This window comes from Euprymna scolopes, chromosome 2 (genome assembly GCF_053919585.1).
Source record: "Euprymna scolopes isolate OS-2025 chromosome 2, ASM5391958v1, whole genome shotgun sequence".
Classification (NCBI taxonomy): Eukaryota; Metazoa; Mollusca; class Cephalopoda; order Sepiida; family Sepiolidae; genus Euprymna; species Euprymna scolopes.
The window spans coordinates 40,152,929-40,165,030 of NC_136483.1; the positions used below are offsets into that span (position 1 = coordinate 40,152,929).

Here is a 12,102-nt window from a genome sequence, read left to right on the forward strand (position 1 = left end):
AAAACTTTTTATAAATTATTTAAATTTCATAAAAATAGTATATATTTTAAATTTTAAAAGGGTTATGCCCTCATCACTTTCTTAGGAGTCCACTTAGAGATTTGGAAACACTTCCATTATGTCTTTCCTGGTACATTTTACACAGGACTACACTTTATTAGATTTCTACATAAAATCTTTCTACAAAGAACACAAACATCAAGCATGCATACATACAGACATTCAGTTATCTATCAATATATCATGATCATGGTTAAATTCCTATTAAAAAAAAAAAAAAAAAGAAAGAACAGAACTAATGCCTTTGAAAAGACATGCAGTCACTACATAGAATTTCTCTTTAAGAGATTCTATATTTTAAGTTTAAGATGAGATTTTTGTCTGAAGGGATTTTCATTAAAAAAAAAAAAATTTATTAAATCGATAGACATACAAACAGTAAAAGTGTCGTTTATAAGTGAAGTTCAAGATTTTAAAATACATATTTCAAAATTTCAATAAATTTTTGTCTGCCTGGGTATCTCTTATTCCAATCAATTTCATTTAAATCAATAAAATGATTTAAATATTTTTTACTAATACGCTACCATTTAAGGCTAAAAGCCTTTCGAGGATAACTGTTACTGAGACAAATAGATTATCCATTGAATGATAAAGAATATTTAATTTACATGCAAAACTATTTCCTCTTTAGAGATGGTGTCATAACTTACCTTCTGGAAGAGTTGCATTGCTTGGGGATAATCACCATTTAAGAAATGTGCTTCTCCTAATGAACACAACAGCCTGACATTGTTCTTCAAGTAAGGCTAAAACAAGGGAAATTACAAATATAAAGAATAAAATTAAAGAACGCTACATTTTAAATTAAAAAACAAATGTATTGGAATATGGTGGCTTGAACTTGGGTCCGTGTTGTGAATGATGTGTGTGTGTGTGTGGGAGTTTCTAACAATCTTTATCAATGTGAGTTTTTCATTTTTCTTTTTGGACCAGTGTGCTTATTTAAATAATCAAATTAAGTTTTATTTTGGTCATTGGAATTCAACAAAACTATATATATATATATATATATATATATATATATATATATATATAAATAAAATATAAAGATTTTTTTTCACTTGTTATAAAATAAAATAGTTCCATTTTCTTGGAATGGCAGATAGAAATAAGTTTTCAAAAATTATACAACTTTTAATATTGAAGATGATAAATATTTTTCCTTACCTTACAATCCAGGGCCTTGAATGTGGAAATGGCACTGGGATATTCCTGGGCCACCATAAGGACATGAGCTTTGATCCACATTGTTAACCTTTAAAAATGAAAACAGTTTTGTACCAATTCATTAAAATTAATTTCATCAAAATAAGAAAAAGTCACCATTATTTCAATCATCTGCAATTACGAAATAAATAACTTGAAATTGATTTAAGATCAAAGAAAAAAAAAGCTTCATTTATATATTTTGATTTTTTAATTTATGTCTCCATGGATATTTGGATAAAAACACTATAAAAAAAAAAAAAAAAAAAAAATCAAAAACAAGGATATCATTACTGACACCAGAATTTAAGTTATGTTCAAGTAAATGAATATTTTTCCTACAGTAGAGTTTTCCGTTCAGAAGAAAAAAAATAAGCACAAAAAGAATGTAAATAAAAAGTGTTCCAAAAGTGATACCTCTTACTTTTTTTTTTCCACCCGAGTGGACCAAAGGAGATTGCAAATTACATTATTATTATTATAACTTAACTTATGCATTTATGACATTAAGGTTTCATTTCTCTGTTGTAGATATTAACAATATAAGACTTTAAGAAAGCAACTCCTGCCATGGAGGTGCATCAGAAATAGAGAGGCATCATTGAATTCCTGGCAAAAATGCATTGAGAATGGTGATGACTATGTAGAAAAATAAATTCAGGAGCACAAAGGTCCTTCGTAACTCTTCAACATTTTGAATAAAAAAAATAAAATAAAATAGGAGGCTTTACTTTTGGAACGACCCTCATATATTACATCAGTATCATCTCTAGCAAGTTCAAATTCTTTTTCAAATTCAACATAAAACACAAATACTGTCTATGCCAGACATTCTAGTATAACAAACACAAATCTGCCAATATTATGTTTCAAAATTATCTATATAAATGTCAAACATATTGTCTGTGGCAATTTATGTTTTGATATAACTTTTTAAAATTAGCAGTTTTGTTAAATGTATGTTAAAATTTTAAGTAATTTTATTCAATTAATCTAATGCTCAAACGATATTGTAAATAATTCAATTAAACTTTATAAAATTAGGTTTAAAAAAAGAAAGAATGAACTGGAAGGCACCAGTTATTATTTGGTATTATTTCTATTTTGTAGTTTAAAGAAAAAACAATTTAATGTAAACATATATCTAGTAAATAATTAACCTGAAAAATATACATTCTATTTAATTCATACACAGGACACTGATAGGTATAGTATAAATATCAATTATGATGTGGAAATAATGTCTACATATTTTTAACAGTCACTTTTATTGCCTATAAATAATTAATAACAAAAAAGCAAATTATTTTCCATAGAAAGCATAGACTAACCATTCATAATTTGATCCGTGAGGTAAACTATTCATCACCAAACTGATAACTTCAGCACATTTCACACCAAGAGTGATCAATCCCATAATAGATTCCAGAGCCAGCGGACATTCCCTACAAAAATTAAAAAGAAAAAAAAAAAAATTAAAAAATTTGTCAAAAACAACTGAATGAAGCAGACACAGTTTGAAGAAAATATTGTTTCTGAATTTATGAGATGAGGGTGGTTGATATTTATTTCTTTCTCAATGAGAAATGTGACACGAGGGTTGGAAAGTGGAATTAAAAAGTCAGTGCCCCTGAGGAGGAGCCCTCTTAACTGCAAAAAGTGCTTGGACAGGCTCATTAAAATTCCCCGGTAAGGGTACCCTCAGACGATTAGCAATAAACCGCTTTTCAAAGAAAGAAGGCAAATCCTTGAGGGTGGTGGACTTCCTAGAACTGCACAGGACCAGCACCATACTGCAGTCAACAGAGAAAAAGCCATTTCAGAAATAGCATAGATTGTTGATTCTAGTACTTAGGGAACAAGCCCGAAGCCAGTGATGAGGATTGATAATTTGTATTAATTTGATTACTGTCCTCATCTTTAGTGTTACAGAAGGTCAGAGGTTACATTGACCGAAACAGTGTATGATTAACTCAAGATGAAAACAGTAGTCCAAATAACTAAAAAAATCATTGTTGAAATGACCCTGTATATGATGTGTATATTCTATATTAGTGAGAGCCATTTTATAGTTTCTTGGTGAGCATTCAATTCTTTACTGAAGAATTAAGACAAAATTATTAATGTTACAGCAATAACTTGTCAGCAGATATATGGGACAAGGGTCAGCATGTGCTGTCAATTATCAATGCATATATCAGTCTGGATTTTATAAGAGGTGGCTTGCCATTAAATGAATGCAGAAATGGCTGAAAAGTCTGGAATTATTTAACACATAGTCGGACATAGAAGAAATGGTAACTAGGAAATGGTTCCACATCCTCATAACTACCAAACGGAGGCATCATCACCAGATATAGTTTTATGTTATACATAATGGGTAAATCATTAAACTAGAATATACAAAATTGTTCAAATATATATTTATCAAACATATTGTAAACTAATAAATGAATATAAATGATGATGAATGTGACACAAATATTTTGTTACCTGATGACTTCCTTGTAACTTGTGATTGCTGGACGATCCATCCCAGATTGTTGATATAATTGGGCCAGGGCCAAATTAATTTTTGCATTTCTTTTTTTGGCTATGATGCCTTCTAACTGTAAAAGAACAAAACCAAATATATATATATACTATAATTTTAGCTAAACTAGATGTGATGTGGTAGATATCCAAGTGATGCTTAATGATTTGCTTAAATTGAGAAATGATGACCAATTCCATAAGATAGTGGATATTTCTCCTATGGATTTATTTAACTCATGAGACGTAAAGTTGAAAGTGTGGTTAGAATCCAACATATGGGTAGAGAGGGTGTTATTGTCTGTTTATTTTATGCTTGTATATCTTTTTTTTTTATCTAAGTAACAATTAGAGATATGTAAGCATAAAGGAGTGTTCCTAAAAAAAAATAAATAAATAAATAAATAAATAATACCCACTTTGCCCATTCACAAGATCCTAACCAGATTTTCAACATATTCAAGGCCTTATTAGTTAAATGAATCCACAAGAGAAATACTCTGCAGTCTTGCAGAATCAAACATTTCTTAATCTTACATCATCAAACAGTGCATTGGTTTCTACAAGATCACACCTATTACTACTAGCTAAAATTATAATCGCTGAAAGCAACTGTAATTCATCAAAACTCTTATTAATACGGCTTTCTTATATTTAAACAAGAAGCAAATGGCAATTCATTTTTTCTCCAAATTAATTTAATCACAAAATCTTTAGCTAAGAAAATGAGGTTCTTGTTCAGAATTCAACCTAATTAAAAAGCAAAAATACAAAAAAATCTTTATGATGTATGTACCCATCACGGAATGAAAATATATTTAAAAAATCAAGTAAATTAATGAAGTAGTTTTTTTTTAAATTTTTTAGTAAGAAAATCAAGTTTTATATGGAAGCGAGGGTGGTGCGTCTCCTTCTGCTGTATTTAATAAATAAAGGTAGAACTACCAAGACAGAAATAAAGATCAAATTCAGCACTGTAATGGCTATGATTTACTATTAATCATAAAAAATGATTTTTTATAGTAAAGAAAAAACTACTTGATCAATTTACATGATTTTTGGAATGACATTTTTTGTAGTGTGATAGGCACATACAAATTTTTTTTCTGCATTATTGCATTTTTTTTTTGTTTAATTAGGTTGAATTCTGGACGACAACTTCTTATAATTATTGACCAAAATTTGTAGAAGAAAAATGTAAAAACAATATGGCTTTACAAAATTTGTTTTCATTCGGTGGAATAATTTTATTGGAAAATATGGTTGCAACTCTTTCCTGTTGAATTTAATATTTTTTTGAAAGTATCCTCTGAAATTTTGAACTTTTCAAATAATTTCAATAAAGCAGCTGTGGAATTTTCACAAGATCCTGCTAGGATATACATTGAGAAAAATGAAACCAAAATCTTATTAAAAAGAAATCATATGAAAATAAATTGTTACTTACAACATTAATGGCTTCTTGATATTGTTTTAGTTGGCAATGGCATAAATGAATCTTATATTTTACTTCGACTTCTGATGTTATTTCCTGCAGAAAAAGATTTTTAAGAAAATAAATTTACACACAACTTCTTGATTTATTGTACAAAGTTTTGTAACAAATCATATATCATAAAAAAGGGGTTGTTTTAAAAGATTGTGATCTGAATACAGAACTGTCACAATAATAAAGAAAACAGTCTACACAGGTGATTAGGGAGACTTCAAATTGATGAATCAGGTTTTGAAAATGGTTGAGGGAATAATTGAGCAGAATATGTCATAGATAAACACTGATGAAATGCAGTTTGGTTTTATGCTAGAGTAAAGTACCACTGATGTTATATTTATACAGAGACAAATGCAAGAATGGTAAGAATAACTTTTTGTCATTTTGCAGAAAACTTTTGACAGAGTGCAAACCAAACAAAAGTTATCTGGTGGTTTTGCATAAATTAAGAGCTAGTGAGTAGTGATCCAAGCAGTGTATAAAAATGCTCAAATTTAAGTTAGAATTAACAGCACATTTACGAGAATGACAGTTTTTATTTTCAAATTGGGAGTACATCTGTATAGAGTCCATTGCTTTTCATTTGTGCCTTAATAAGCACAGTCCAAGATGTTGATAATTTAGAGCTTATCTGTGAAACAATGAATGGTCTACTTGTTAAGTTAGAAACTTGAAGGAATGCTATTAAAAGTAAAGTTCTGAGAGTGAATGTTACCAAGACCAGAGTCTTACATGAAAGATAATATACCAACTGCAAATCTTGAAGCAAATAATTTTTTTTTTTGTTTTACTTATTCCAGAAGTACTCTAGGCAGCCATACATCTAATGTATCTATAATAAATTAAGCAAATATTTAACACCCAAAAATTTGCTTGATGAGCTATAATATAATATATTAATATATATAATATTTCATTTATATTAACATTTTTTAAATTTCGAAAAGTAAGCGGTCCATTGAACTAAAAAAAAAAAAAAAAAAAAACAATATTAAGCTACAAAGAATTTGCTTTTTAAACACTTCAAAATTTAAAAACAAAACAATGGTAGCTTCAAAAGTATCCAGTAAATGAAAGATTATCTCTTAATGCTTCCAATACCAAAAATCTTATCGAAATACAATAATTAGGTTATGTTTGGTGATTGTAAAAAAAATTGCATTTTTACACAATAAGAGTTAATGCTTAATTTTGTTCCTCCCTAATATGTTTATTGACAAACTTTTAGGATTTTGGAGATAAACCTCCATAATAATGATATACATTCTAAAAGTACATAACACAGAGTAGTTGGCCAAGTATATTTCATTATTATTGTGTCAGCAAATTTGATAATTATAGAAATAAGTATAGACATTAATAAGGGGTTCGGGACTTGAAGTAGTCCACAGGGATTCTCACTAATTCCCTAGAAAAGAAACAAATGTCACTTTACCCCTTTTCCCATCATTCAGCCCCCTCTTCCAAAAAAATAAAATAAATTATTGATTGTATGTGAAAAATAAAATAATACAGTGTTATGAATTTGATGCTAAAGAACATTGGATCTTTCATTCAATCTAGAGCAATGGCGGATCTTCCTGCTAGTATAAGGTAGATTTTATTAGACTGATTATCAGCATACATAAAACAATAGTGTACCAATGTAAGTAAGAATGAGATTTTAATGAGATGAACAGACTTACCACATGAGCAATTCCTTTGCCTTTAGTTTTGTTGATTACTTTCTTTAATAACAAAGCTTTTCTGTACATACTCTGAAAAAAAAAAAAATAAATAAAATAATCAAGTATTTGATAGCAAATATGTAACATATGAGGTTCCTTCCATAAGTTTGCAGACTTTTTTTGTACAGGCATTTAAATGTGTTCAAGACTCTTGAAACTACAGTATTTTATTGCTATACATCTTATGAGATGACTGACCAATTTTTATAATTCCAGGTTCAAATCAACAGCTACAGCAGGAATTGAAGTACACCTTATTAAAGCCGGATTGTCACAGCTGATGATTTTAAAAAAAATGCAATCTGGACGTGAAAACACTTTAGAAGAACAATATGCAATAAAAGTCTATTTTAAACTAGTAAAAAAATGCCATGGAAACATATGAAATGCTTCCAACTGCTTTTGGACCATCTTACATGAATCGAGCATCAGTTTTGGAGTTGCATAAGGGATTCAAGAAAGGCAGGGAGTCTGTGAGGGATGATGAGAGGTACGAGAGGAGTGAGGAAATCAGAATACCAGAATTGATTGGCCAAATCGAGGATTTCATAGATAAGGACTATCATGTGTCTATAGAGACAATAAGTGTACAGTTTAATGTCAGTGTGGGAACTGTACACAATCATTTGTGAGGAACTGAGGGTGCGGAAGATTTGCACAAAGTTTGTCCCAACAGTGTTGAGAGAAGATCAAAATGAAAGACGTTCTCATGACCAAGATGGGCATCAAGACAATTTCTTTCTTTCCCTATAGTTCAGACCTATAACTGGAACTTTTCGTTATTCATTAAGCTCAAGGAAAACCGTAGAGGCTGTCATTATCAGACAATTGAGGAGATAAAAGCAGCACACAAGAGGACTTTCATAGTGCCTTCCAGAAATTGTTGGAACGGTATAACAAGTGCATTGCAGCAAGAAGAGATTACTTCAAGGAGGACTAGAGTTTCATTATCAATAAAAGTGCCCATATGAAAAGTCTGGAAACTTATTGAAGGCATCTTGTATATAATAATATAATGCTAAGGCATTTCATGTTCATACACATTAAAAAAAAAATAAATAAGGAGAGCATCCAAGCAGTAAAAGATGATTGTTGATTAATCTGATGTCCCGAAGGTAAATAATTTCAACTTGACCGATTCTAAAATAAACTGTTTCAAAATCAAATTATGTCATCTTGTTGACTAAAACAGTGGAGATTATTTCTAGCATAAAAATAACAGTTATTGTTTGAAAAAGAAATTGCAATAATTTTAAATAAAACAAATGAAGAGGTATATTTGTTTAATTAAGAATATTTATCTAACAATGACAATTATTTTTACAGAAGATGAAAGCCATTATTTCTAATAGATTTAACCCATATAAATATTATTTCAAAAGGAACATTATTTTTAACAGTAAATTATACAGATTTTTTATTTCATCTCAAATATTAACTCTCTTTATGGCTTTTAAATTTCTAACCAAGATGGATGTCGTTTTATTCATTTTCTCGTCCCGGCCGGTCTCATTTTAGGTTATCACAATTTTTTTCTTATTTTTTTTTTGTGTGTGTAGGGGGCATTGGAGAGTCCCGTACTCAAAAGTTTTCTTGCTTTTTTATTTTAGAGGGGTAAGGGGTCAAAAATGAGAAAAAAAAATTATGATAACTAAAAACTAGGCCGATCAGGTTGAAAAAAAAAAAAAAAAAAAAAAAAAAAAAAAATGGAGTTAACGTCCCTTTGTGATAATGGAACGTAATTCTTGTATCCACAATACTACTACGCAATTTCAAAACAATGTATTTCAATTTTATTTTCAATATTTAAAAAATATTTTAATGGCAGTTTTATGAATATTTAAAATACAATTTAATAGTATTTATTTTTATTTTTAGTATTTCAATAAATTTTTACTGGATATAAAAAAATAACAATTTTCAAGGCCTTTCAAGACATTTTCCATATTTTCAAGGATTTTTCAAGGCAAAAGTCAAAATTCCAGGACTTTTCAAGTCTGTGCGAATCCTGTGATTGCAAGAACAAATGTATCAATGGAAGAATTAGTCATTAATGTGGAGGAAGTTATCTGAAGTAGAAGATTAAATCGGTTCCGTCATGTGGAAAAGATGTCTTCAGAAGATCCAAGAAAATTGGTTTGAATAGAAATGGGGGTTCCACAAAAAGTGAGTAGAGCATACTTAATGATACTATTCGTGTTACCCGCCCCCCAAGTATTAGAAAGTAGAAAAAGAAATATGACAAAAAAGGAAATAGGTTTATCAGCAGAACAATGAAGAGGAAGTTTTTCACAAATGAACACAAAAGAAAGCTAAAATGTTAAGCAAAGTGTAGCAATAACAGGAACAAAAGATTAGTCAGAATATGTTAGGATTAGTTTTAGGAGTGATGGTAGGTTTTTCATCAGTTTACAATAGTTGGAAACAATTGTGGAAAGTCTTGGGTTTGCGATGGTTGATGAAAGATTTGAGATAGTTGCGATTTCAAGATAGTCAAAGGTAGATCATACAGGGCTCCATGGACAAATTTATCTTTAGCTGACCATTGACAACTAAATATTTTCGTCTACTAGCGAAATAAAGAAGTTACAAGCCAAACCTATGATTTTTAGAATGTGACATCTTCGTTCTGTGATGAGTATGTACATCATAAAGATTTTTTTCATATTTTTTTAATAAGTGTAATTCTAAATATACACCAAATTTTATATTGATACTTGAAGATATAAACATTCGAATTTCTTCAGATGATTTTTAAAGTGTCTTTGCTCAAACTGCTAGACTTTGGAATTCCTTCCGTTTCCTGCTTATCTGACTGCACAAACCTGCTTAAGTTTAAATGTAATGTGAATAGACATATTGCTACTCAACTTCCCACAATCCTGTTACACACGATCCCAAATAGTAGTCCCTTATGACCACGTGGCAGTATGCCTTGTTTGGTGTGAAAAAAAAAAAAAAAAAAAGGCTTTATATAAATAAACAAAAACTCATTGAAATGGTTTTAAACAGTTATTTAAATCTCATTAAAATCAGAGGTTAAGCATCTCCAGTGTGAGGGAGCCTCCTGTCTAGCCAGCTTCATCTTAAGGAGAAAATTTCTAGGAAATATCAAATTATCAATGTTTGCAGCTTAATGCAAGAACATGTCACCATCTGTCAACATGATGCCTGGTCACCCATCTTGTATTGACATGCGAGGGAAAGATCATGCTTGCCACAGAGACCCTTTAAAATTACTTCAAATCCATCAAAAGCATGCTTGAGAATCATAATGATGAAAAAAAATTCTTACCTCTGATTTCCGATATTCCTTGAGCTGATAAAGAGCATTGGCATAATAGACAATACATTGGTACTTTTGAGCCAATGTTAGTAAGTCAGAATTCTGGTCAGACAATGTCAATACAAGTGCCACCTGAAAATAGATTTTAAAGACGAGATATTAAATCCAAAATTAGAAAATGAAATCACTTTAAAAAAAAAAATAAAAAAAAAAATACTTTTAGCAATTACTATACAGGAAAGATTATAGTAAAAAGTCAACTGTCTCTCATAAGGATGAATTCATAATTCTCAGACAAGTGGATTGTGCAAAACAAGACCCCCCCCCCCTTCATCAAGTGAGTGATGACTGTTCGGGGATACAATGTGTGCCATGACAGAGAGACCAACCTGATCACCGGTGTTATATACATGTTTTCCTTCTTGTTTCATTTTAATATTAATCCTGAATCGCATTACAACAAAGTTAATGTTTAATATATCCCGCGAACCAAGTGCAAGAATGGCACAAACAGTTACATTTAAAGAGAAGGTTAGAATCAGCGGCTTGGATCCCACCAGTTTTGGCAAATAACAAATAAAATCCTGAACAGAAGTGTGCGTTCTATCCCAACCATTATCAATGGACCAGAGGTCATCTTGTCAGCATCAGACAAGGCCAAACTATTTGCAAAGAACTTTGCAGCTAATTCTACCCTATGCGACGAAGGCCATCAACTCCCCATATTTCCTCCTATAACACAGAACAAGCTAGGTAACATACAAATATCCGTGCAGGAGGTCGCCAAACTAATAAAGAACCTAGATTCCAGTAAAGCAACTGGCCCTGATGGCATCCCAATTATAGTGTTAAAAAAGCTTCAACCAGAACTTGCTCCCATACTTACGAAACTATTTAAGCGCTGCCTTAAGGAGAAGTGCTTTCCGACTCCCTGGAAGACCTCTTCAGTTTGCCCTATATTTAAGAATTCAGGTGATAAGTCATCTCCCTCTCAATACAGACCTATAAGTCTCCTGTGTGTTATGAGTAAGTTGCTGGAATCCATATTAAATAGAGAAATAGTCAACCACCTCAGCAGGAATAACCTTCTTAGTGACACACAATATGGTTTCCGCTCTGCAAGATCTACCGCAGATGTGCTGACGGTTATATCCCACAGGATAAGTGAATCTCTTGACAAAGGCTTCCTTTCTAGGGCAATTGCTCTTGACATATCAAAGACTTTTGACAAGGTATGGCATAAGGGTCTACTTCACAAGATTTCCAGCTACGGTATAACGGGAAATGTTTTCTCAATCATTAAATCATTTCTCTCCGATAGGCTCATAAGAGTAGTGGTCGATGGACAAAAATCGGAGGCCTGCAATATAAATGCTGGAGTCCCCCAGGGGTCAATCCTGGGCCCAACTCTCTTCCTGATCTACATCAATGACCTCCCTAAACACATACTTAAATCATTCGTTGACATCTATGCTGATGACACAACCATCTACGGCAACACATCAAAGGCTGTAAATGACAAAGTTCTCTCTGATTCTCTCTCCTCTGATCTCGAGCGCGTGGTTCAGCGGGGGAAGATGTGGCTGGTTACCTTTAATGCATCCAAAACCAAACTCCTATCCTTACATCATCAACGCTCTGATCCCCGGCTGGCATCAATTGTGATGGATGGCTCTCGTCTGGGTGAGGCTCCGTGTTTTGACAAGCTTCTGGGTTTGACCTTTACTCCTGATCTGAAATGGAACACGTACATCAAGTCTGTTGCCAAGGTCGCTGGAAAGATGGTGGGATCCTTC

The 12,102-nt window shown here is 31.4% G+C and overlaps 1 protein-coding gene across 1 annotated transcript in view; it reads right to left on the reverse strand.

The window, feature by feature from the left end:
• The window catches only part of LOC145291309 (anaphase-promoting complex subunit 7-like), a 50,737-nt gene that overhangs the window by 29,422 nt on the left and 9,213 nt on the right, over positions 1–12,102 (reverse strand). The window contains exons 2-8 of the mRNA XM_080137031.1: positions 10,316–10,438; positions 6,979–7,050; positions 5,249–5,332; positions 3,763–3,878; positions 2,601–2,714; positions 1,231–1,318; positions 714–809 (exon numbers count right to left, since the gene is read on the reverse strand). Of these exons, the coding sequence (XP_079993157.1) occupies positions 714–809; positions 1,231–1,318; positions 2,601–2,714; positions 3,763–3,878; positions 5,249–5,332; positions 6,979–7,050; positions 10,316–10,438 (693 nt within the window). The remainder of the gene's footprint in view (positions 1–713; positions 810–1,230; positions 1,319–2,600; positions 2,715–3,762; positions 3,879–5,248; positions 5,333–6,978; positions 7,051–10,315; positions 10,439–12,102) is intronic.